The 27188-nt window shown below is 45.1% G+C and overlaps 2 protein-coding genes and 1 pseudogene across 2 annotated transcripts; all 3 read right to left on the minus strand.

Moving 5' to 3' along the window:
* Nucleotides 1-251: 251 nt before the first annotated feature.
* Nucleotides 252-4372, minus strand: LOC124669654 (probable inactive beta-glucosidase 14). The gene is made up of 12 exons (XM_047206230.1): nucleotides 4099-4372; nucleotides 3382-3448; nucleotides 3214-3272; nucleotides 3045-3120; nucleotides 2879-2953; nucleotides 2708-2795; nucleotides 2372-2624; nucleotides 2130-2245; nucleotides 1639-1891; nucleotides 1435-1537; nucleotides 1048-1156; nucleotides 252-733 (listed from the first exon to the last, which is right to left on the minus strand). The coding sequence occupies exons 1-12, from the start codon at nucleotides 4222-4224 to the stop codon at nucleotides 514-516; spliced, it is 1545 nt and encodes a 514-aa protein (XP_047062186.1). The 5' UTR covers nucleotides 4225-4372; the 3' UTR covers nucleotides 252-513.
* Nucleotides 4373-5915: 1543 nt separating this feature from the next.
* On the minus strand, nucleotides 5916-13729 carry LOC124675210 (beta-glucosidase 16-like). The gene is made up of 12 exons (XM_047211279.1): nucleotides 13601-13729; nucleotides 13430-13496; nucleotides 8453-8514; nucleotides 8230-8305; nucleotides 8056-8130; nucleotides 7880-7967; nucleotides 7545-7797; nucleotides 7310-7425; nucleotides 6896-7145; nucleotides 6708-6810; nucleotides 6487-6589; nucleotides 5916-6351 (listed from the first exon to the last, which is right to left on the minus strand). The coding sequence occupies exons 1-12, from the start codon at nucleotides 13727-13729 to the stop codon at nucleotides 6144-6146; spliced, it is 1530 nt and encodes a 509-aa protein (XP_047067235.1). The 3' UTR covers nucleotides 5916-6143.
* Nucleotides 13730-22310: 8581 nt separating this feature from the next.
* The window catches only part of LOC124671587, a 9293-nt pseudogene continuing 4415 nt past the window's right edge, over nucleotides 22311-27188 (minus strand).

Genomic DNA, 27188 nt, shown 5'->3' on the forward strand with positions numbered 1-27188 from the left:
AAACGTTGAGGTTTTAGTTTATTTTTATCCAAATTTGAACTAAAAGCCTGATACTTATTATTGAACGGAGGGGGTGCATACAACCTGTAGTCCACATGAGCATTGAAAAATCAGTACTTCAATGCTAGGAAGACATATAAATCAGAGGGGACTCATCACATGACATCTCTATCTGTTCATAGCCCTTATGAACTTACCACAATACTGACGCCATGCATGCTTTATCGACAAACTTAAATATGTACATGTTCTTGCAACAAAGACCTTGATATCCTTCATTTATTCACACATACAGATGCTTTGCAAGTTACAACTTTATATTGACTGGCGTATGGATTGTGTTTCTACAAGACGGAGCATCAAATAAACATTTCCCCTTTCATTCAGTTGCCAGATTCCATATGATAACCCTTTTCATCGTGCAGAAGAAAAACTCATGTTCTGATCCTGATCAGTATATGAAGCAGAATGTTTACATAATAACCAGTCACGGGGAAAACAACCATCAGTGTCTCAAGAAGAATTTCGCTGGGGTTGGAATCCATCCTGGAACTTTCTTGTCACACGTGAACCATTGAGGAAATTTCTGTACCATTCAGCTGATAGTTTTGGGGTCCTCTTCTGTGTCTTGAAGTCGACATGGTAGAGCCCGAACCTCGCCGTGTATCCAGACGTCCACTCGAAGTTGTCAAGAAGAGACCACACAAAGTACCCACGTACATCAACTCCTTTCCTTCAAATTATTTTTGACAAGAGACGCGGGCTGGTATTCAGAGAGTGAAGTAAAAGTAGCCATAATAACAATTTGGCAGCACCCCCATAACAACAATTATAACATGAGAACGGAGCATCAGCAAGGTCAATCAATCATCCGGTAGGGACAACCCTGCATTGTATTGAATTCTCTTTCGCATTCTCAAGCAATGTCAAGCGACGATATATTGCAATGAAATGTTCGTGCGGAATATTTCATGTACCCATCTAATATTCTAATGCATAGGTGGAAGCCAAATCTATGCATGGGGTGTCCAGACTTGCATACATTACCTTATGGCTGAGGCTAAAAATTTGAGGTAGCCACTTATAAAATTAATTCTTCCTTTGTCACTGGTAAAATCATTAGCACTCATGTCGATGTCGCTTGCTTGAGGGTAACCTGAAAATATGAGTTAGCTTGCACATATGTCAAAAATATTATTGATCTGTAAGACAGTAACATTACAATAACAGGCAAGCTCCATTAAAACTGGTTCTGACCGCATTGGAAGCAATTCTGGAAGGAAATAAGACAAATTATGTGCTTCCAAATTATCTTTTGATGCTTTGATTATTTCTGAACTTGCTAAGCTTTGGCAAATAGGCAGTGTCTTACTCAAAATGACAAATAATGATTATTCAAACATCAAAAGATAAAAAAGACGAAGAGCTACGCACCGTTTTCTGTGATATATGTTGCTGTATTATTGTATCTTTGTTTGTAATACACGACCACCTCTTCCATCCCGCGTGGAACATCATAAATGTATGGCATTCCTGTCTGCATGAGTGAGACTGCAATCACTATTTGTTGTTCTTGTACCAATAATGTTTTATAATCTGACTTAAAAACGAATTAGTATTAAGCAATCTTATGGTTACCTCTTTACCGATAAGCACCCCATCTCTTTCTGCTAAACTAACCACTCGCGCGTCCCCATCTAGAGGATCCAGTTCACACGGTGAAAAGATGCAGTCTTTCACATACCATGTTGAATAATGATTTAGTCCGATGAAATCCAATTTTGTAACATGCAGTTTCTTCCTCTGCTTTAATGTGAACTGAGGTAGGTTTGAACCCAAGATCCTGCGCATTTCCGGAGGATAATCACCAAGAATTATAGGGTCCAAAAACCTATAAAAAGAAATAAGCTTGTTATATTTATTTCATTCCAAATAAATAATGGAGAATAAGCATGTCCAGTTACAGAAAAGAGAGTCTGAGTGTTCTAGATTTTTATCAGCCTGTTGACCTGTTTTCTTGTATTAGACAGATTTATAATCTTTTTAAGAACACAAATGTTCTGAATTTATGAGAACGAAATATTAATTATCCGTATCCACAGTTACATCCTAAAGGATAGTATTAGTACCATGGAATATTGAAGGATATAGCCCGTTCAACTGCTAGTAGGTCGATTGTGCTGTTTCGCAATGGTTCATACCATCTTGTGTAGACAGAAATTCCAATAAATCCACCTTGCTTCTCCTGTGAAGTGGCATCAATATCAAGACACAATAAAAATCTCCACCTGATGGTGTTATGTTGACAACATTATAGGGAAACGACACATGGTAATCTTGTCTTTTTATCCAACAATAGTCTAATTTGTACCTGGTAGTTCTTTCTGTAAATGCTCACAGCGTTTGCATGTGAAAGTATCATGTTATGACCTGCTATGTATGGCTCTATTGAGGAATTTCCAAAGGCACATCTCCCAAATGGCTTGGAACAACGACCAGGAGGGTACCGTCCGTCCATATAAGAAAATTTTGCCAATAAGTTAGGCTCATTCATTGTAACCCAGAATTTTACTCGGTCGCCAAACATTTTGAAGCATACTTCTGCAAAGTAACCAAAGTCCTTCCTGAAAAGCAGGTGGAAGTTTAAGTTGTTTTTCATCTTTTGGGGGAGATGAGAGTAAATTAAGATGCACAGACAAATACATACTTTATTTCGGGACTCAACCATCCACCATACCGCTCTTCAAGTTCATGTGGAGTGTCGTAATGAAATATTGTAACAAATGGTTGTATTCCTGGTTATGCATCTTGTTACCAACTAGTATGCATCAAGGCCTCAAAATTTAGCTCGGGTTGCATGTGTTTTGTGTTTTAATACCTTTTTGTACAAGAGCATCGATAATCGCATTATAAAATGCTACACCATCTGGATTAACATCCCCAAATCGGCCTCCTGCAGCAAGGAGAGATTTTGGAGATGATCTTTATTTGACTCAAATAGTATAATCCCTTAAGAAGCAATTGTGCATAGAAGATAAACCCACTTGGCAGAATTCTTGTCCATGCTATGGAGAATCGGTATGAGTTGACACCCAAGGAATGCATCAATTCAATGTCTTCCTGGAGTAGGAGATAGCTACAGTTTATTTATTTTGTAGTATAGCTTACCTTCCATCATGAGGTTTTCTGTGCATTTATTTGCAGAAAACATACCATGTAACGATGGTAGTGGTCAGCAGCAATATCGCCGTTGCTTCCATCCTTAATTGTGCCTTAAAAAAGAGGACATATGAAAAAACAAAGTTTATAACAAGATAAAAAGGATTGGAAGAACTATTTCTAGATTGAAATTGTGCAGTAATACAAATTTCATTGCTTTACCTTGCTTATGAGTGAAGACATCCCAATTGCTTAGGCCTTTCTTACCCTCCAAATATGCACCTTCAATCTGAAGAATACACTATCAGCAACCTATAGGGTGGTTGACAATATTAAAGGCTGCGGCTTCAGAAAATGCTGTCCCTCCTCCACGGCGCCTAGCTATCTCGGCGGTAGGACAAGCACCTCTCCAGCTCTCCGCCGTGATCGGCGGTGGTGTTCTGCCACCCCCGTTGCCCAGGTGGGAGCAGAGCAGCCAACCCCGAAGCATGTACAAGTGGACCACATACGGCTGGGTTGGAAACTCCAATCTAAACGAGACGGGTAGCTCATCAAGGTTTGGACAGTTGGATGCCTAGAGTCCAGACCCAGCCCGTTAAATTTGGATCTTGGGTGGGGCAACTGGTTGGGCTGGGCGGGCCATTCTTGTGCATGTCGATGTGCAGACACGAAGAAAATGCTAACTATAACAATCTATATTTCTTCAGAAATGCAGTTGTTGTGCTGTTGAACAGTTAGGCAAGATCTCATGTAGTATCTGTTCTCCTCGCTGCCCTGATCGGATCGCCCAGATCGGCGGCATGCGCCCAGCTGAAGTGGCGCGTTTGGTGGTAACACGAGCAACATCTGTCCGATTCCGGGCCAGATGTGCAGAAACGATTGTAATTTGCTGCTACTGCTACTAATTGTCTGGAAAATAAGATAAAGTGTGGGTACTACCTGGTAAGCAGAAGTGGAGGTCCCGAAGAGGAACTCCGAAGGAGGAGGGAACTGGCTGCGATCGATCGCCGACGCGCACGAGAAGAGCATGAGAAGCCACAGTAGTGACGCCGCCTTGGGCGCCATCCGTCTCCAGTTCTCCAGTTCTCTCTCTGAACTATACGAGTCCCCGGCTTCCCGCTGCTGTCTCCAGCTATCTCTCCGAATTCTGAACTACCACAGTATTCTCCAATTCTGTTGGGGAATAAATGACGCGATTATAATGCTCCCTTGGATTCGTCTCTATCTAGTAGCAGCAGTGTCGGGGTGATAGAGTTGGACGCGTGATAGAGCAGTGTCGGGGTGATAGTGTCTGTTGGGTCATGGTCAAGCTGATCGCGTCTCCCGGCCGGAACTACCGCAGCGACGGGTGGACGGGAGAAGCCATTACATCCGTACGGTTTGTAGAAAGCACTGGCGGGGTTAGGTGTGATGAGATTTGAGCGAATGTTTGTACTCTCGACGGGGCAGGTAGACAACTTTTCTTTTCTGGAGGAAAACATCATATCTGTCGCTCTATTTCTCTTCCTTCTTCTTTTAAAAATACAAACCCAATTGGTAAAACCACCTTTTGTTTCTGCATGCACATGCTTTACATTTTTTTTATGGCGAACTAGCAAAAGACAGGCAGACCAAACGTCCAAATAAGAATCCCCTTTTTACCTAATAACGCTGAAATCTTTTGTACTGCGTCGTATATGGGCATGTTTCAAAGAATAGTTTTGGAAAGCAACTTCTATTATGAAAAGTGCTTTTTCGTGACACGATGTGGCAGGCCCGATTTCTAATCCAACATCCAAATCATTATCCGATTGCACCACTGTGTATGTCACACCAGATCTTTAAAGTAGATCTCATGTTGAAATGTTCGGTGAAAAGAGCAACATTATGTCACCCAAAATTAAGCTCCATACATGCCTTTTCCAGCAAAAACTTCTTATATATGCTGTTTTTACTAAAAAACAACTTCTAGCTAGAAAAGCATGTTTTCACCACAAACTGATCATTTCCTTCTAGGTGAAGCCAAATACGCGCACATCACGCAAAAGAAAAAGTACGAGAACTACAAAAAGGGCGCATTGTATCAACCTGGATATGCTGACCCACAACACTTGAAGTATAAAGTGATCTCACAGTCTGCATTGCGTCCACTGGCCCAGAGTCCCGTGAGGAAATCTTTGTACCATTTTGCCCACATCTTTGGAGTCCTCTCATGAGTTGCGAAACCCACATGGTACATCCCAAACCTTACGGGAAACCAAAAACATATTCAAAGTTGTCCATGACACTCCACACAAAGTAGCCATGCATGTTTTCTCCTCTCCTAGAAGTATATCAGCAATTCCATTATTTTTAGCGTTTGTTGCATTTTTTATTTAAGGTATCACTGGTAAAAGTGTACTGTGTATGAAAAAAGAATCATTAACAAGGCTTTCATTATTTTATATTTCCTTGACTATAATGATTTTTCTAGCCTAGTCACTTTTTTGACAACTTAAACATACTTTATTTATTGCAAACAACGTTACATTAAATTAAAGATTTCAAAATAAAATATGGAGGATCATCTGTCCAAACAATAGGAGAATATCTCATGGCCTCTCTAGCTAGGACATGTCTTGCCCAATCACTTTGACCCATGGATGGCAATTTTCAAATTTTTATTGATTTTATGCATCGGCATCATGTTGCCTAGAAGTACAATTTTTTTATATGTGGTCTCTTTATTTCCTAGAAAAAAACTATTTTGTCTATGTAAAAATATGGTTCAAAAAATATAAATTGATTCCATTTCTTTACTGGTATTAAACGGAAAAGTATGACATTCCATATATACCGAACTGTGATGAATCCAAATTATAGTATTTCCTCCTACACAAAGACAAATAAACACAGTTCACGCAAAAAATATGAGAACTGCAAAAAAAGGGCACCGAATCGCGCAATATCCTTCTAGTACCTATACCCAAACATAATGGATATGCTAATTCACAACACTTGAAGTATCAGGAATCTGCTCTCAGAGTCTGCACTTCGCCCAGTGGTGCAGAGCCCATGAGGAAGTCTCGGTACCATTTTGCCGACATCTTTGGAGTCCTCTCTTGCGTTGTGAAATCCACGTGGTACATCCCGAACCTTACGGTGAAGCCGAAAACCCATTCAAAGTTGTCCATGATACTCCACACAAAGTAGCCACGCACGTTTGCTCCTCTCCTATAAACATGTCAGAAAGTCAATATTAGTAGCAGTTGTTGCATGTTTATTTTATGTGAGGTGTCATTAGTAAAAGTATAATGCGTATGATTAACCCTAAACCCTATAAAAAATCGATGTGTTTATGCATGCCACCTGACAGCCGAAGAGATAGATGAGAGATAACCCCACAGGTAGTTAACTCTTCCAACGTCATTGATCATGTCCTCCATACTATTACTGTTGTGTTGCGAGTAGCCTGAAATGAAAAAAGAAGTGTACAATAACACAAGATCATTGTTAAAGATAAGGGACTTAACAATCTTCGGGGAGTCTACTGAAAGAGGTGTGAAATTTGTGATATCCTTGCTACTCACCATTCTCAGTAACATAGATAGGTGCGTTCTCGTATCTCTGATTGACATACTTGATGATCTGCTCCATGCCTTCTGGGACGTCATAGAAACCGACGAGTGCAGTCTAGAAAGTCGATCACACCAAATGTGTCAACAAAAGAAACATGAACAATATGACCATTAATGTATAATAGAAGCAGTTTTCTTACTGATTTTCCAATCTGTACACCATCTCTTTGACCTGTAGCAAATACGAGTGCATTCCCCTCATAGGTATTAAGGTCGCACGGAGAATAGATGCAATCCTTGGCGTAAATTGCGGTGTAATGGTTTACCCCGATAAAATCCACCTTGTTTTCCAGTAATATCTTCTCTGCTAGGGTGAACTTTGGCAAGTTTGATGATAACATCTCTCGCATTTCTTTAGGATATTCACCAAAGAATATCGGATCCAAAAACCTATTGACATAAAAAGAGACATGAAAACACGCGTAGTACGTCCCCTCCTTTTGCAAATTAAAGCCGTGAACTTATTTTCTGCTTGCATAATAACTCGGTGAAATCGGTGTGAACCATTTTCGTAGAGTTGCACTAGGCAAAAGGTGAGGGAAAAATTGGTATACCAGTGTATCTCGAAAGACAATGCACGTCTTGCGGCAAGAATATCCACCGTGGTGTTCGTCAGCGGCTCGTAGTACTTCATGGAAATCACAATCCCGATCGACCCGCCTTGCTTTGCCTAGCACATGTGGATCAAAACAAATGCGTCTCTCCATTTCAGATGCATCCGAACGGAATCGCAGTGCGAAGAAAATTTGTCTACATACATTGATATCGATAGAGCAAGCCTTTTACTACCTGATAATTCTTCTTGTAGTTGTCTACAGCGGCGGCATGGGACATGATGATGTTGTGAGCAGCGACGTAGGGTTCCCGTTGGGAGTTACCGCTGTTGCAGTTCCCGAATGGCGGGGAGCAGTGGTTGGGCGGGTACATCCCTAGCATGTAAGTCAGCTTGGTCATCATGTTGGGTTCGTTGAACGTCGTCCAGAACTTGACCCGGTCACCGAAAGCCTGGAAGCACACATCCGCGTAGTGATTGAACTCCTCCCTAACAAAAAGAAGGTTTCAAACAAGGTAAATCAAAACATGCTAGAAATGTGGCCAAATGTGAATCAGAGTCTCGAAGGTACCGGATCCCAGCTCCCAACCAACCACCGTAGCGGGTCTCCAGTTCGTGTGGCAGATCAAAGTGATGCAGCGTCACGAATGGCTCTATCCCTGTTCGACATTGTTTTCCCTTGTGAACATTTAGGATTGCTAGCTCATCTTTGAAGAATAAGACGTGGTGTGGCGTGTGAGATTATACCTTTCTGCCGAAGTGCAACAATCAGTCGGTCATAGAACGCTATTCCAGCTGAATTAACGCCTCCAAGCCGGCCTCCTACGATGATTCAACGAGAGATTGTCAAGGAACTGATTGGATATATAGTTAAACATCCATGTACTTTGTGGATGTGTATTATTATTTTTTTCTTCATACTTGGCAGGATTCTCGCCCAGGAAATTGAGAATCTGTAGGAGTTGATTCCCAAACTATGCATGATCTCCACATCTTCCTGCTCAGAGCAATGTCAGCAATACATTGGTAAAACTAAGATGCATCGCATGGCAGTTAGTTAATATTATCCCCATTTGGAAATATAAGCCTTTTCAGAAAGCTAACGGAGATAGTACAGGGGATTGTCTATGTGCTGATTCTGTACCATGTACCGGTGGTAGTGATCATCTGCTACGTCCCCGTTCCGTCCATCCACGATGTTCCCCGCTGCAGTGAGCGAAATCAAAATTCGTTAGAGCGAAGCAGGATCGAGTTTAACGTTATAAAATTAGTTGCCTCAGAAGTTGTAAAAAATAGATTATCATATGATGTGCATGTCAACTTTCAGGAGAACTACATGTGACTTTATACAAGAAAACAAAAGGATAAGAAGTTGAGCACACTTGTGCAACCACTCGAGCACAATTATTCTTTGATAGTTTGTTTTATGTACTTCCTCCATTCACTAACGTAAGACCTGGGCGACCGGGAGATGATCCTCTCCCGTCGCCTCCCCCGTGGGCGACCGGGGCGCCCCCCTCCCCCCCTCCTCCCCCCTGCTGCCGCCGGCGGAAGCCGCCGGGCAAAGCCCGGGCGGTGCTGGCGGCGGAGGTTCCCTTCTCTCCCGTGCGCTTGGGAGGCCCGACGGGGCGGGCTCGACCAGGCGGCGTTGGAGGGCGCCGGCTTCGGCCCAGGACGGCGCGGATCCCGCCATGGTTGGCGGCGAGGCGGGCGGTCGCGGCGGTGGTGCCCAGCGCCTCGTCAGCCGACGCTCCTGCGTCCCATGGTGGCGGCGGCCGATCTGGGCCCGTGGGCCTAGATCTGGGCCTGGTGGCCCCGGCCGTTTTGGGGTCGTTCTCTGTTGGTGTGTTGGTGTGCTGCACGCAGAGACCTCCTCGGCCACCATCCATCGCGGCTGATGTCGTGCTCGGACTAGACCGGCGGCGCCGGTTATGGCGATCTGCCCGCTCGGGCTTGTCGGAGCTCGGTTGAGCTTCCGGCGGTGGGGCGTCGTTGGGGTGACGTCCCGCCATTCTGGAGTCACTGGGGCGACGTCCTTGCTAGCTATCTGGGATGAGGTCCTTAGGCCGGCTCAGTACTGTAGCTACTCCGGCGGCTGCGGTTTGTTCTCCTTCTGACCATTTTGGTCGTGCTTGTGCAGGCGTGCTCGCGCGTTGGGGATGGTGGACATCGTGGTGCCGCCAATCTAGGAACTTGGACGTCTAGATCTGGGTCTGGCCGAAACCTCTGCTAGCCAGAACGTGTTTCCTGCGGATGAGTCGAGTTGGGGCTAGCTCATAGTGTGACTTAGGTTGGAGGCGCGGCGGTGATCTCCGCCTTGTTCGCTCTACGTCCTCGCGACGTCGTCCGGAATTTCTATCTAGGTTTGGACCTCGGCGAAAGCAGCGCATGGCTCTGGCCTGCGCCGACGACGGCGTCACCTGTGGGTGCCGTTCCCTTGTTGAAGACGTCCCGATGATGGCCCTCCTATTCGAAATGATGGACTCCATCCCTCCGCCTCAGTCTGCTCCTCTTGGAGGCCTCGCTTCCTGTAAGCTTCTTTGGTAGTGTCTTGTGGAGCACCGTGTGACCTCTCGCTGGTGTCGCAGCCCTCCCGCAACGTCGGCCTGGCTGCTTTTACACGTTTTGCTGCGGTAGCTGATTTCCTTCCTAGCGCCTTGGGGGTTTTGCTAGGTCGGCGTCTGGTCGTAGCTATTGCTGTTGTGCCTATCCCAATGCCGGGGGATGATGTTGTGTGTTTGGTCTGGACCTAGCCCGAGCTCCATGGGTGGTGTTTCTCTGGTCTGGGTGAAAACTTTGCAGGTTCTTCTCTGCCGACGACGATGACGCATTCTTGCACCATTCACCTTCTTGGAGGCATCGCCGCAAGACCCTCCCTCCTTTGGTTCCTCAAGCTCTGCTAGGTGGCCGGCCCGTCGTTGAGTTCCCCCCTTGAGTTGCAGTCTTGGTGCGGTGGAGGTTTGTTGGCGTGGACTCGGTTGTGATCGCTCCGGTGCAACAGAAGACAAGGCTCCCTCTTCATGAATCAAATGGCGTTTCAGCTTGCTTTTCTGTGTTGTCTTTTCTTGTGGTTTGGGTTGTGCGCTTGGCGCGTATGTGTTGTAACTCTTGGTGTAACTCCTAACCGATTGATAGCTTCGTTAATTCAAAGCCAGGCTCACTTCGAGCCTTCCGTCTGACTAACGTAAGACCTTTTAGATATTTTTAAGTGCACTAGGTACGGGCCAAAATGAGTAAACCTACAAACTAAAACGTATCTATATACGACATACATTTACGAATAAAGCTAAAAGATACTTACATTAGTGGATCAGAGGAAGTAGTGATGTCGAGTGACTGGATGAGCAGAACATTGAATCATACAAATATCAAATATGTATGGAACCGCAGAGTACTCAAAAGCCCCTCGAAAAAAGAATATATATACCCAAAAGCCATCACATCCCTTTCCCGGTAATTCAGAACAAGTGTCTGACCCTCTTGCGACAAAAGACCCTATCTGCCATCCTATAAGGGCATGTACAACGCTCCTAGTCAGCCTTCCCTTACCAAACGACACGTAGAACAATTGGTGACATGGAGATGAGAGAGAGAGAGCGAAGAAAGGCCGAGCCTTCTCTTCCGTAAGGGATGATCCCTTGTTAAGGAGGAGAAGGCAAATCTTGGCGTTGTATGATTTGCTCTCCCTTATTCACGCGGTTTCCCAATCCGGTGCTCCGACGCCGATTATCCGTCGTCTCCCGCGAAACTATTTTGCTCGTTTCGCCAATTTATTCTTCTCCCCGCGCTAAATCGCCCCCTCTCGATGCCAAATATTCTGCCTCGCCAGCACAAATCCATCCCAGCCACCCCTGCTCCAACATGTTTCGTCGGCCGGCGGGGAATGAAGCGGCCTGGGGCATGGACGGACGTGCTTCTCCGTCACCGATTCTCGCTGTATGCTCCCCACCGCCGGACTCCAGCATCTAACACCTCCTCCTTGAATGTTTGGTGGACGGGGCTGCTGCTAGCCCATTCAATCTTCGCCAGCAGATTGGTAAGCCTCGCCTTGTCCATGTACCAGATGTGTAAGTCTTTCCTTGAGAATTCTGGATGATGTGGTGACGCACGGCCCAGCTAATTCGGTTGCTAACTGAACGAATTTGATGCGGTCTGCAGTCTCAGCTTGTTAAGAATTATTGCTTCCTCGTTCAGAGTAAAAGAGAGATTGGGTTTCGTTGGCAATAAAGATTGGAGAATATTAGATGCGAGCATAAGCAAAATGATAGGACGAATTAAAATTTCTTAGTTTCTCTGCATAGTTCTGCATAGTTTCCATTGCGTGTGACCTCTAGATTCTGTACAACCTTTTGAGCCTTCTATAGCCTTTTGAGCCTTCTATACAGTTCTTGTTGATCTACTCCAAGAATCGTTTGATAGGATAAAGATGGACGAAGTTCATATTTAATCTGCTGTAGTTGCAGTTCAGTGTTGTATGGTCAATTATATATAGCTTGAAGAGGTTTACGGTGCTAGCAGTCCTGTAGTAACTGTGAGACCTGACGGGCGTTGTACTGCTGCTGATTATGTTTAATGAATATACTAATTGAATTAAGAGAAGTGCACCTCATAATTGTACAGAGAAATCTAATATTGCTGTACACTGGTGCTGTTTAATCCTATCTAGATGTCCACAGTATATGAATAATGATCTTGAACATGGCGATGATGGAGAATCAAGCAATAAAATGCGATAGATTGGTAATTATAAAATTTCTTGCATTCTTACTCCATATGGACGACTATGTGCATATGTCAATGCTTAACAAAGGTTTCATTGTGCAGTGTAGATGGGCGCATGGCTGAGCAACACAAATGATGCTATAAGTGGAAACACAAAAAGAATGACCAATATTGTGATGCTGTGAGCTGTGACTGCTGAGTACAATAGCAACAATTTTTTTTCATATATTTCAACTATGTAGAGTTATTCCTTTTGAAGCTAAAGATCTGTTTGTATTCGGTGGGTGGATAAAACGTAGGATTTGCACTATCACGTAACACACCACAGCCGGCTACAATGATACTGTTTATTGTTGATCCCTATTTTTTTGCAAGCATTTAAAGTGCTAGAGATAACTCCAAGCAACAAAGCGTTGTACAAGATGTTTTTTTGCCTGCTCTTGCTGACGTGGATGTCACAAGGGAAGGCTGCCTTCTCCAGCATAGTACATGCCCTAATACCCTTCTCTACCACGTAAAAGACCCTTCTCTAGATTCCACCGTCGGTCCACTGTCGCGATGTAATTGGCTCCTCTAAGGCAGAAATGTAAGTTAAACCCAAACAGAAAACAATGTTTTCACTGTCCCCTGCATACACGACAATTAAAAGGCCCCAGAATCTTTTAAACTGTCCGGCCTCTGGATGCCGCTTCAGTTTTAGATGCTTCGCAATGGAAGAGAATCTTTCAAGCTTAAGTCTGCGAGAAGCAAAGCATCACCACGACGCTAGTTCGTCATCAGCGCCGTGCCGGCTGCATCCTCAACGCTCTGGCAGAGAATATGGAGCCTGAAACTTCCAGCTAAAGTCAAAATTTTCGTTTGGAGGCTTAGCCACAATAGCATGCCAACGCGCGATAGAATAATCAACGAAAACGAGTGGATGTAGACAGGCGGTGCCCGATGTGCAATGGGGTTGATGAAGATGGTGGCCAAGTGTTCTTGAAATGTACAAAAGTCAATCAGATATGGCGCTGCATTAGTTCTTTCGAGAATTTTGATTTTATTTTTTGTCCAAGATCTTGTAGTAACACTGAGTGCGGTGGTTTAATCGCTAGCGAGATCGCTGAGCGCTCAGGTTAATGAATTTCCCATTTCCAGCTCAAAAAAAGAGGTTTCTTTTGGACGCTATCATGGCGATAATTTTCTGGCAGTATATATGGTTAGCATACATGGTGGATTAATTAACAGACCATGAACTTTGATGAAGCAGAATTTCTGTTCATGGCATCACGGGAGGGCCGCCGCCGTCTGTGTCAGAGGGAACCGAGAGGGAAGGAGGGAATCGATCGAGTAGCTCTATGCTGAACAGTGAACACATAGATGGACCCAGAGCAGAAACGATCGGAAGAGAATGACTTACAGTGCGTGTGGGTGAAGACATCCCAGTTGCTGAGGCCCTTGCCGTCCTCCAGGTACGCGCCCTCAATCTGGAACCAGAAATCACGGTCTCGGTTATGCATTCGCGCCGAACGATCCAGCGGTAAACAGAGACGACGGCCATGGAGCAACTGAAAGTTCCACGCTAACTAACCTGGTAAGCAGATGTTGCGGCGCCGAAGAGGAACCCCGGCGGAAACTCTGCGCGGTCGAGCGCCCGCGTGGACGGCGCGAGGATCGCCAGCGCCGCCGCCAGCATGACTACGCCCGTCGTCGCGGCCATTCCCTTCCCCCGTAGCCTCCTCGAGGTAGCTAGCTACAAAGGCAACGCTCCCTCGCACCGACGCCAACTTAAGGTTGGGCCCTGCCCGTGCCCGACTTATTTAAAATGGGATGGTCGGAGTAAGATTGTGATGGCGCACGTGAAAAGGACATGTGATGATGTTCAAGGGGAATGATGGATGGACCTAATCCTACGTGCCACACAGTCCTCCGGTGAGCCGGCCGTCTTGGTCGCGGCGGGCCACCAACCATGGGAAGAATCGGTTTATCTTGTACTAGTAAAAGGCACGTGCCACGTACGTATATAAGACTTGATTATTTGACGTGCATGTATTCATATGATACACATAATTGTTTCCTACTACTTATGTTTCTACATATAAAACGTTGATAAGAACATAGGGAGTAACTTATAACATGTGCAAAATGTGAGGGAGTAGCTTATATGGGTACACGGAGAAAATGTGAAACAACCATGATATGCTTTTATGTATGCTTTTGGGGATTATTTCCATCCACCCAAATGCTGCAACATGTGATACCGTTGGAGTATTGTACACTCTTTGGTCTAAATCAATTTCTGTATATTGAGCTCAATTTTGCATTCATCATGCAGATGTGTTAGGATGACCATAAACTTGCAGTGGCATCTCTCCTTGATATTTGGTGCTCCAGAAAATTATCACTATTGGGAAGACTGCAATAAATCTGATCATATGGATCAATGTGTATGCCATCCTTTGTATTAAGGTTTGGTTCTTGGTATAACTCAGATTTAGAAGAACCTATACATTTGTTAGTAAGGTAGAATATCAATACATAATAAATCATTGATGATTAACTACACACAAAAAACTCAGTAAACATTTACCATGTCCCCTATACATAAGAATTCAGTTATCCAGGTCCTTATTGTGAATCTTGTCTTCAATCCGCAAAGTATTACCTGCTAATGACATTTGTTAATATTATGTATAGGTACGATTAACTATTATTGCATATCCTCTAAAAAAATTATCATTGTATATGAAACTGAACAAAACACGCATGGCTAGAAAAGAATCTTTCTGCATATATATATAATGTTCTCATGCAAGTTGGTATATTCAGATGTACCTTGTGTAGTACTAAATTTTTTCCCATCACACCCTCTTCTTTTCTTGTAGCCACGTCCCTCTTGTAAGATTACTTCTCCATGTTCACGTGTTACTTGTGAGCATCCATTATTAGTGCCACGGTGCCTCTTGCACAGCCCAAGATTCATCAGTTCATTATTTGCAGCTTGATCTTTTGATGAAATTGATGATACATAGATGCCACATGTGCCAGTGTTGAGCTCAATTCCAACACTTGGATGTGATATATTTAATTGACCTAATGCGTCTATATCAGAACAGCCAGTACTTACACAGTAAGATTCATCTCATGTTAATATTTTATACTCACGGTTCCTTTGCAAATAGGACTCTCGCTCATCACACCTTATCTTTTATACTCGCGGCCCCTTTGCAAATACAATTCTCTCTGATCTTTAGTCATTTGCAGATATCTTTCGTGATCACGATAACACTTGCGCTGAGAAGAACTTATTTGTACAACACTATTTTCTTCCCCTGGAGAAAAATTCAGCTCTCCTAAGATAACTACTAAATATGAGAACACACAAACAAAATTATATCATTTTTTATAAACATCTATTATGCATCTTCTTTCCCTATTGAATAAAGATGCATAATAGATGTTTATAAAAATCTGTATAAAACTCGCCCTTCCATTATGTAGGACCTCTTTTCTATATCACTATATAGTACACGAGTTTTGAATCTGGATTTACCACTTAGTTCTAGAGTCTTCCTTCCAATGAAGTAATCCAAGCCGTTCATTTGCATGCTAAAGCTTCTAGCTGCCATTCATCTGACCTAAACTCAATTGATCCAAGGGCTTGGAGCTCTTGGATTCGTCACTGGGCTTTCCCGCCGAACATATACCCGGCGGTAGTTTCTCGATACTTCTGGACAGGTCTACGCGCGGCAAAAAAACCTCCAACGTACTGCTACATGGTCCACTGCTACATGGTCTACTGCTACATGAGCATGTCGAAAGTTAATCTAATTCCTCTTCCCTCACTAATGATTCTTCAAACACCAACCACAAAAGTCCCTTAGAAATCGGCAAAGAATAAGAGATTACTATATCTGCTCGTTATATTTTTTGAACTGTTATACGCTAAATACAACATATCAAAAATATATAGTCTATCGTGTAACTATTTTTATCATTATTTTTATTACGATAACTTTAGTACAAAATGTAAAAGCATGATAATATAAAAACCATGGTTCTTTGGAATTTTTTTTGCCACGACAACATTGCTATTCGCTAAGGTTATTTTTTCCATGTAAAAAGTTTTATCACAAGCCTCCTAGGACAGGTCATCTGTCGTTTTTTGTGTGTGAATATACGTACTCTCTTCGTCCTGAAAAGGATTTTGATTTTTTTTCTCTCTAAATTCAAGTGTATCAAGAAACTATTTAAACAAATCTGCGACATCCTCTTTGGGACGGACGAAGTACATTTATTGAATCATAAAATTTCCACCAACAATGGCAAGTTTAAATTACTTATTGATTGCATGACGATTCTTATTACAACTTAGAATGTCACCACATACATCAGGGGCTTGTATAATATTATTGCCATGGAGCCAATTCTTGTGTCATAGATTCTTATCTATGGATACATTGTGTTATTGTATGATGGTAACATTTTCCTGGGCTGGTGAAAACTTTTTTTGTGTCATGCAAAATTTTCAAGAGATGGTAAGAAATATATTAATTATAAATTTGTGACATAAACATTTAATATATGATAAAAATGCCACAACTCTTTCCGGGTTGTTTCATGCACCATTGGAAATAATAGTAATTTAGCGTAACTTTTGTAAATTAGAAAAAGGAATACAACAAAAATTGCACATATTGGGGAATAGAGGTTCAAACCAATGTTTATGGAGAGATATATCCTCATTGTTTTTTATGGACGACAAATGTGAATAGTTCGCAAATTAATGCTCATGCAAAAGTATATCAGCTGGAATATGTAGTGAGATTTACCCAGAGTCGTTGGTACTCCTAAATACCTGAGAAATAAACAAGTGTGGTACCGACTTCTAAATTATGCGGAGCATTATTATTATTATTATGCCTTAGTGAAGTAAGATAATGTCATATTTATTATCGTGCAAAGCACGTACAGATTACTAGTGCTATATAATTCTTCAGTTTTATATTTGCAGTAATAGATACTTGTTTATGTAACATAGAAAAAAGACATGCATAAGCAACCTGTTAATGAAGAATGGATTTCCATATATACTACCAAATTACCATGTCGGTTAGTACTTAGCACTTATCAGGCATCATTTTCAATGCTCGAGTATGCAGTAAAAAGAATGCGCTATTAAAGAATCAGCTAGTGCATTGCTTGTTATCTTTTGAGGAGGATACAAAGGTGCGTTCTGGACATCATATATTGTCTTGGACAAAAATATAAACACTTGGCGTGCAGCAATAAAATTGTGCTCCCAGAAACAACGGTCAATGCAGTTTTATCTGAATCAAATTGTCATGCAGCAAAACAAAATCCGCAATCATCAAAAGCGAAAGAGACTCACTTGCTGTAGGCTGTAGCAGTGCTGATTAATTAACCCGTGCAAGGAAGCCAAGCACCAAGGCCGCCTAGCTCCAGCGGGAAGGGGCGGGAAACTCGCACCAGATCGATCCTTCAGCAAGGCGGGTGTTAAGGACTCGGAGATAGGGCAAAGCTTCAAGACCAGCTAGCTCCAGCGGGGAGGGGCTGACAAGATCGCACCAGATTTGACCCAGCAGCAATGGGCAATTCCTCAGGGGGGCAATGTTTTTTTTTTTTTTTTGAGAGTAAGGGGGGCAATGGTTCAACGCGGTGATGGGGATGTACGGTTGCACAGCGGGACGCAAATGATATTGTTGCCTGGGCTGAAAAAAGTTTCCAATATGCACTCGTGAGAGAACAAAAGAAATTGTAGAGCGCGAGTGTGCGACCGCAGGGAAATCTGTGACTCCATCGAGGATAATCGTGAAGCTTCTAGTGGTCGCGTGCAAACAGCGGACGCTGCACGCGGGAACACTGTAGCAGCGAATTCCTAAGACGTGAACCGTTAGATGACCACCAATCACGGCTAGAATACATTTTGTAGAAAGAGATTGTGTAGATGCAAAATTTCAAAAAGAGCTCCATTAATAAAGTAGTATAGCTAAACGGAAGGCCTTGTGCTGCCAACAACAACTATAAAGAGTGGTTTGCGTTTCCATAGACCCTTAAACCTCAAAATAGTGTAAAACTCCGAGAGAATATCGTTTAATTTCAACCATCATGCCTCTACTTTCGAACATGTATTGTTTAATCTCACCCTTCCTTATGTTTCACTCAAGAAAATGTTATAAAGTATGATATGGTGCACCTGTGTGGAGAGGCACAACGACGTGCGTGGGCGGATGTGGATCCGGCACATCCGGCATCGGTGGCTTGATCTGTTCCATGGCGTGTGGTGACGATGGGCCCATCTGGGCCCGATCTAGGCCGGCGGTTACATGCACGGTGGACGTATCAGGCGTTGTTCCGTGTGACGGTTTTGGCCTTGTTTGGGTCCGATCTGGACCCAACGGGCGGGATTTGATGCATGCCCGGCCGCGGTCGACCGTGTGTCCCATCTGCGCCGGAAGAATAGCGTCTCAACAATGTTCGTCTTCTCCTCTGCAGCTAGCCAGCGGCGTGGTGGTTGCTAGCTCGGCCTAAATAAAGGCAGCGGTTCAATGGTTCCTCTCGCACCAAGACGGAGTTCTGCTTGATGCTTGCCCTCTTTAATGTGTCAAGTTCTAGAAGGCTCCACCAGCGAACTGCGTTGGGCATATCATGCCCGTAGATTGTTGGATCGGATGGGATTCGGTCATGCGTACCCGTGTTTTTCTGACCATTTTGTTTTAGGAGGGAGCGTTGCAAAGCTCTGCTATCTCTTGCCATCATGAGGCATGTCTTTTATGTTCCATGGTGAAGTTAGAGGCAGAGAATATCATGGATGCTGAGATCTGAAGACTACTAATGATGGTTAAAGTTTTTATGGTGATGAGGAATTTGCTTGGTGATTCGATACTTGTAACAACGGTATGCAAGTGGAGGTGACATCACAAGTGAAGTATAAATCTGATCTTTGAGGGTGAAAATCTAAGGTCTGGTCTTAATTGGTTGTGTCTAGCAATAGCCTGGTTAACGACATTATTTTGGAAGCGTGAACTTTCTCTAGGTTGAAAACCTATGATCTATGATTGGCGTTGATGACCCTTGTGCACAGTTTCCTTCTTGAAGGCGTCTCTTTTGCTGAATTTGGAGTTCAGGTGTTATCTTGGTGGTGTTTGTACTGTTGCTTCAAGGAATAGAAAACTGTAGTGAAACTTCATTTTAGCTTCTTCTTCTTCTTTGTTTGGTTGTGTGCATCCGTAGCATCATTAGGGAACTGCGTTGTTATGGAGGTTGGGTGTAATTGGTATCCTTGCAATATTAATATATTGCCTTTGTTGAAAAAATAGATACAAGGATCAAGCTAAACACAACAAGACATACAAAGGTAGAAGTCGATGTCGATAAAAGGCCATCTCTGGAGCGTCTCCTCAAGTCCTCATCATGCATGAGGTCTTCTAACCTCTACCAGTGCCACATCTAGCAGCTTCCTATTTTTCGGTGTGCCTGAACCCTCCAACACTACATATGTAATGATAGTTGGAAGAAAACATCAGCTGGATTGCCCAAAATATTCCGCTTCATAGTTAGTTTGTTACATATGCTCTAAAGGGTCCAACACTGGGCCAGAAAGCTAAACCAAACTATCCTACAGAAGGATTCTGAGAAGGTTGGCAATGAACTCACCAAATCCAGCTGGGTTCTAATCATAATTCAGGAGTTCCCTCGCTTATGCCTACATGAATTTAGCCAGCGAGCAGTTGAAAAAAAGATATGGTTGCATTCTTCCAACTCCCACACATGGAGCACATCCATTCGAGGGGCCTAGTCGTCCTCCGATCAACTGCCAAAGGAATACCTTAATCTTCGGAAACACCTGCGATCGCCACACCTCCTTGAAATGTGTAACAGCTACCCCACTCAAAAGACTAAGATTGATGGATTTGGTCGAGTACGCCCTCGAGGCTTCCAACAACTTATCGAAACAACTAAGGCTTGGATTTCGTGGAATAAATTTTCCCATTCGACCGCCTCGTCAAAGCTAAATTGCCTTCGTAAGTGAAGAGGCCACCCCCTAGAGAATCTGCCCGGCCCGAGTCCCTTCCACCGTGGCAAATGGATCGTTGCAACATCTAAACAACCGTGCGTATCTAGGAATAAGTGGTGCCGAACCGACCCACTAGTTCACCCTGAATAAGGTACCTTTCCCATTACATACGTTATGCTTAGCCCCTAGATTGAAATGCTAATTAATGTTAGCTACGTACATTCGTCAATTCACGTCTTAAGATCTACAATGCTTGCGACAAACCATATTCTGAAATGTAAATGCGGGGAAACAATAGGGTATGCTTTAGAGCATCTCCACTAGTAGCCCCCAAATAGGCGCCGGCACCTCCGTTTGAGGCGCCGGCACTTAGAAGCTGCTCCCACGCCAGCGGCCCTAAACAGGCGGCCCGATAGATAATTTGATGAATTTGAAATCTCAAACACAACCATATAAATTTGAATAAGTCTACGAATATGAAGTTGGGGCAACACACGGCCACCAAATACGAATAGGTTTTGGAATAAGAAGTTTGGGCCAACAGACGGCCATCAGATCACCATAGTTCTTCTTCTCGTTAAAACAATTAAGGATGCGTTTGTAATACTTGCCCCCGGTTTGGTTTGCGTCGGTGATGGAGCAAAAGCTCACTTACTTCCACGCCTCGATGAGGCATTCATCCTCCAAGGACCTCCACCTCGGACCACGAGTGCCGACGGAACGCTCCGCGCGTCCTCCTCACGCTCGCGCCGGTCTCGGCGTCGATCAGCCTCCTCTGGACTTTCTCCTCACCTTCGTCCTCATCGGCCTCTTCTTCGTAGTCGTCGACCGGGGGTTCGTAGGCATGGCCGCGTGTGATGCCGTTCAGGATCTCCTCCTCGCCGGCAATCTACGCATAAAGTTGCAATCTTTGAGCCGCCGCCGATGTCTACGATGCACACAACACATAGAAAGAAAGGAAACACACCTCGTCCTGGCTCATGGACACGCCGGACCCGCTGCCGAACACCTGCTGGGTGCGCCTGACGTCGTCGGGGAAGAGGTCGCGAGGAAGGCCGGTGCCGTCCGTCATGTGGCCCTCGGGTGCGGCTACGGGTCGGCGCGACTCGTTCAGGTTGGGGAAGCGGAAGGCGCCGCTGCCCCGAGCCGTTGAATCCGGCGAGAATGGGGCGTTGTTGTCGGCGGTCATGTCGGCTGTCGCTGAACTCGGGGGAGTAGCGAGCGCCGCCATCCATCTGCGACAGCCGCATCTGCGAGATTGACGACGCGTCCGCGGTGTACCCCGCGTAGTAACCCGGCGACGACGGGGAGCTCGAGATGTTGTTCAGGCCACCACCCAAGCTCAGGCACGCTTCCGCAGTGGCCACCGCTTTCGCTGCGTCGAGGGCGGCGATGCAGCGCCTCCTGCGGTCGGCCGTGACGAAGCGCGGCGATCCATCTCCGTCTCCTAGTCCTCTCCGCGACATGGTCGCCGGCTTCTCCTTCGGCGCGATGGTGTGCGTCTTCGGCGGCGCCTTCGTCGGCGGCTTCGCTGCCTTCGCCGGAGCCCTTCTCTTCGGTGGCATGGCGCGGTGGCGAGTGTTTTCGGGTTCGAGGGTGGATGGGAGATTGAGCGGCTGGCGGGAGAAATGAGCGGCGGAGGGACGGGGTTTTGGGGAGAAGATGTATATTTTGTTGGTGTGTGGCTGACAGGCGGCTCCCACGCCCAAATTTTTCAGCCTCGCGAGGCGCCGGCGCGCCCGATTCGCGCCCTTGGCGAAGGGGCCGGCACGGCGTTGCCGGCGCTTCTATTGGGCTCCAAAAATCGCCGGCGCCGTTTGGGGCGCGCCGGTGCGAGCCCATTTCGTCCCCATCCCCCAAATAGCTATCGGGGCCGCTACCGGGGCCGCCGGTGGAGATGCTCTTAAAACGAAAGCAATAAAAACAGATTTGCTATTTTCAGAAATATCTTAGCTAACATTTCATGGTTCAACGAAGGCTTCTCTAGAATTTCATGTAGTTTTCCAAAAACTTAAGATTGTTAGAAAAATGAGTTAAAAATCCAAAAATTATGAAAAACAACCAAACACGTTGAAACCTATATGAAAACATTAAATAACAATGAGTCTCACTAAGAGCCATATGAAGCATGAATTACTGAAACATTCTTTTGGCCAAAAGAGATTATTTTCATTTGAAATACGTTCTTAAATACATCTAGAGGCATTAGCCCTGTAATTTATTCTAGATGCGCCAATATCCATATAGCATTTGACAATAATTGTCAATAATCTGCTCTCAGAGTCTGCAATGCGTCCACCGGCCTAGAACCCATCAGGAAGTCATGGTACCACTTCGCAGACATCTTTTGAGTCCTCACTTGTGTGTTAAAATCCACGTGGTATAAACCAAACCGTACGGTGAAACCATGCGCCCATTCGAAGTTGTCCATGAGACTCCAGACAAAGTAGCCACGCACGTTTGCCCCTCTCCTGTAAGCATGCGCACAATTCCAGTATTTGAGGATCCATTTCATGGTTTTATTAAGGTGTCTTTAGTGAAGTGTATAATGTGCATGAATAAATCTTTGTTTTTGTCCATGTCACCTGACAGCAGAAGCGACAGATGAGAGATAACCATGCATGTAGTTCACCCTTCCAACATCATTGACCAAGTCTTCTAAACCGTTACTGCTGTGTTGAGAGTAGCCTGAAAGAAGGAAAACAATTGGCTATGGTGAGCCACGATCATTCATAAGAAAAGAAAACTAGGAGGGTACGGAAATCTTCAGGCTTTCTAATGAAAGCATTCTAAATTTTGTGATGTCCTTGCCACTCACCGTTCTCAGTAACATAAATAGGCACGTTTTCATATCTCTTATCGACATACTTGATGATCTTCTCCATGCCTTCTGGAACATCATAAAAACCATCGAGTGCAGTCTGTAAGTTTCATCACATGAAACATGTCAACATAAGGAAGAGGAAAATGATAGGAGGACTAATATATAACATAGGCTGTTCTTACACGGTTTTCCAATTCATACACCGTCTCTTTCACCTATAGCAAGGACCAACGCATTCCCCTCGTAAGTGTTAAGGTCACACGGAGATAACATGCAATCCTTGGCATAAATTGCAGTGTAGTGGTTTATTCCGATGAAATCAACCTTGTTTTGCAGCAGCCTCTTCTCTGCTAGGGAGAATTTCGGTAAGTTTGATGATAACATCTCACGCATTTCTTTGGGATATTCCCCGAAGAACAACGGATCTAAAAACCTGCGGAAGGAAGAAGAGACATGAAAACAATTGTACTACTAAAGAAGATCCGAACCATTTTCATGTTGTTTCACCAGGAGTTGAAAAAATGACATACCAGTGTATCTCAAAAGACATTGCACGTTGTGCTGCCAGGATATCCTCCGTGTTATTCGTCAGTGACTCGTAAAATTTCATCTCAATCACAATCCCGATTGAGCCACCTTGCTTTGCCTAACACGCAATGGATAAAACGTCTAACGCAATGGATAAAAACGGCTACGTCAATTAGACAAGGGCGTGTCAGCATTTCAAAATTGCTCAACGTACGGGATAGAGTAGTTAAGTTGCCAGGGGGCTTTGCTACCTGATAGTTTCTCTTGTAGTTGTCGACAACTGCAGCATGTGACATGATGATGTTGTGAGCCGCGACATAGGGTTCCCGGTATGAGTTGCCGCTGTTGCAGGTCCCGAATGGTGAGGAGCAGTGATTGGGAGGGTACGTTCCCAGCATGTAGGAGTCCTTGGCGAATACGTTGGGCTCATTGAACGTCGTCCAGAACTTGACCCGATCACCGAACGCCCTGAAGCACACGTCCGCGTAGTAATCAAACTCCTCCCTGAAAAGAACTGTGTGGCTAAATCACAACTTGCTAGAACTGTGGCTAAACATGAGCAAGAAATTGCATAATACCGCAAAGTAAGTACCGGATTCCGGTGCCCAGCCAGCTGCCGTATTGGGTCTCCAGTTCCTGTGGCTGATCGAAGTGGTGCAAGGTCACGAATGGCTCTATCCCTGTTGGACATTGTTATTTTTTTTATCAATGTTTACTAAGTTTGGAGGCGCAGCAGATGGAAGAGGAGTTTTGTTTGGAGGTGTGGCTACCTTTCTGCAGCAGTGCAGCGATCAGGCGGTCGTAGAACGCAATTCCAGCTGAATTGACGCCTCCCGAATGGCCTCCTACGTAAATTGAACGACATTTTTGTCAACGAGTTAAACATTGACTACTTAAACGGCGGAGAAATGTGGATGTGCATTGTTCTTGGCATACTTGGCAGGATTCTCGCCCACGAAATGGAGAATCTGTACGAGTTAACGCCTAGATCGCGCATGATCTCCACATCTTCCTGCTCAGAACCGTGTCAGTATTAGTATACCAATATACTGTACTAGTTAATTAAGATGCATCACATGAAAGTTATTGATGATGTTGTCTGTTTGCTGATTCCGTACCATGTACCGGTGGTAGTGATCATCTGTTACGTCCCCGTTCCGTCCATCCGTGATGTCCCCAGCTGCAGTGAAATCACTTTTTTAGAGAAAAAGCAGGGAGTTTAATTTGTTTGAAATATGTTATTAAATTTTCATGTTAGCCGTTCTTTGTTTTCGTGAATGATGTTAGGATATGGTTAGTTGGCTCAGTAGTTCTAGATGCGCCTATTACTAAAAATGCATTTCAAAATGTTAAAAATGTGGAAAAAAATCGGGGTGTACAAAACAAAATTATATGGTACAGCAAGCAAAAAATTTGGTAATAAAAATAGTGCACTGTGTAAAAAGCCAAAAACAATGTCTAGTTTATCTATTTTTACACGGACCACAAAAATACTGTTTTCGCGAAATTTTGTGTGCAAACATAAATCCCTTGATGTACACCTGAACAACTATCTTTCAAAATTTTCAAATATTTTAAATATATTTTTTAGATAATAGGTGCATCTTCACCTACCAGCCTAATTAGATATCCGATGATGTCAACTATTTTTTTCTTTAGAGAACTGCTTGTGAGGATTGCTCGAAATGTTGACTTAAGATCCAAAGCGTTAGCACAATTAGGAATCACAGTACAAGGATTAAACCCAAAAGATTAAGGACAATACTTTATACGTGCCCGGAAACAAAAGGTAAGAACATGAGAAATTTTAGCATGCACCTGAACGAACTAATATCAGTCGTCAGTTCCATGTGATCCTATGGCTTATACTATAAGGAAGAAAATAATACTCCCTGCACTTTAAAATAATTGCATAAAACTAGATGTATCTACACAGTAAAAATACTTCCTTCTTGACACTAGTCGAGTGAGAAATCAATATGCCTAGGCTCCGCTTCCTTTTTGTTAGATCGGCACGGCACAGACTTCGGAGTTCGCTCTGTTTTTTGTTGGGTTTGAGAGAGAAAATGTTGATTAATGGACCAATCTGTGCTCACATCGAGCACCAAATACCTATTTTATTATTATTCTTCAATCGATGCAACTCTTGGTGCTAGTTCTCCTAAAAAACAGTGCTAGTGCTACTATGGTAAAGCGACAATTATTGGGTGTCCAGCTAAAAATATTAAAAGTATAGAGAACTGGCTGCAATTGCATATAGTACCACGTTGCACTTGAGGAAAAAAAATCATTCAGAAACCTTGGTAACTATATACACCATAAGAGCATCTCCAGCCGCGTCCCCAAACGGGCGTCGGATCGCGTTTGGTGGACGTGTTTCGTTCGTGCGCGCGTTTGGGGACGTCGCTCCCAACCGCATCCCAAAACAAAATTTTATATATTTAAAACTTAAGCGAATTTATTCAAACTTGCTATATATTACATAGATTCGAACAGAAATTCGATGAAATTTAAACTAAACCTAATCTAGTAGTATTTGCGGCGACCGGAGGCGTTGTAGTACTGGTGGAAGTTATACATGTCGTCGGTGATGACCTCCTGCTTGTTGCGCCCGTCGGAGCTCGCCGACGGGCTCGTCCTTCATTGTGCCGCTTGGTCCAGCCTCGTCATCGTCGGTGAGGTCCACGAGCGGCTTCCCGGTGTCGCGAATGGACATGGCGATCGCCGCGTCGAGGTCGCCCTGCAGGCATCCTTGTCGTTCGGCGACGCCAAGCACTCTGCTCACAGACCTGGGTAGTCCTCGGGGTCATCGCTGCTGCCGCTCGCTCCGCCAGCAGCGTCGCCTAGCCGGCTGCCTCGTCTCCTGCTCCTCCTTCACCTTTGGCTTCAAGATGAGAAGGGCGCCACCGCCATGCATTTGCTGCTGCCTGCTGCCGCTGCCGCCGCGCCTCCCGAAATGGCCGGCGGCGTCGCGAACTGCGGCTCCGCCTTCTTCACCTCGCGTTTGGGGACGGTGTAGGCGCGGCGCGGTGCGGCAGAGAGCCGGCACCGATCGCGTTGGCCTTGATGAGGAAGAGTTGGAGGAGGACGAGTACGTCCTCCTCGGGCTGCCGGCGTGCTGCACGGGCGGAGATGGTGGCGCGGCAGACGGCGTCTCCAGCCTGGAGCGCCGGTGTGTATGCCATCGGCGAGCGTTCTCTAGGGTGCGCCCCGAAACGCCCCCGAAGAGGGACGCGCCCGTCCTTGTTCCGGCTATTCCGCCGGCCAGCGAGGGCTGGTGGTGGTGTTCATCTCCATGTCGTCTTGCGCCTGGAAGTAGGCGACCCACCGAGCGTCGTTGCCCGTGGCCGCCCGAGTCGGGATCGACCCGCTCGTCGGTGGTGAGGCGAACGGCCGGGCCACGATGGAGTCCCTCCGGCCGATACGTAGCTGGCGACGGAGCGGCGAGGACACCTGTGCTGGTTGATGGCCATCCTCCACCCGCCGTTGCTTAGCGAGCGCATGTCCGCCGGGACGGGATATCCCGCGCGGTCACGGCACCCACACCTCCGCCACGGTGAGGCTGCCGCGGCCGAAGCCGTTCGCCGCGGCGATCTTGCGGGAGGACGGCGAAGTTGGGTGGAGGTTGGAGGCTGCGAGGAGAAGATTTGGGAACGGCGAGAGATTGGGATGAACAAGAACCGCATGGGCGCTCTTAATGTACAGCGCGGCGACAGGCGAGCGGCGGCCCGAGGTCGTTGGACACAATAAACGCCGGACGCGGACGACCACGCGGCCATGCACGACAAG

Source organism: Lolium rigidum, chromosome 7 (genome assembly GCF_022539505.1).
Source record: "Lolium rigidum isolate FL_2022 chromosome 7, APGP_CSIRO_Lrig_0.1, whole genome shotgun sequence".
NCBI classification, from domain to species: Eukaryota; Viridiplantae; Streptophyta; class Magnoliopsida; order Poales; family Poaceae; genus Lolium; species Lolium rigidum.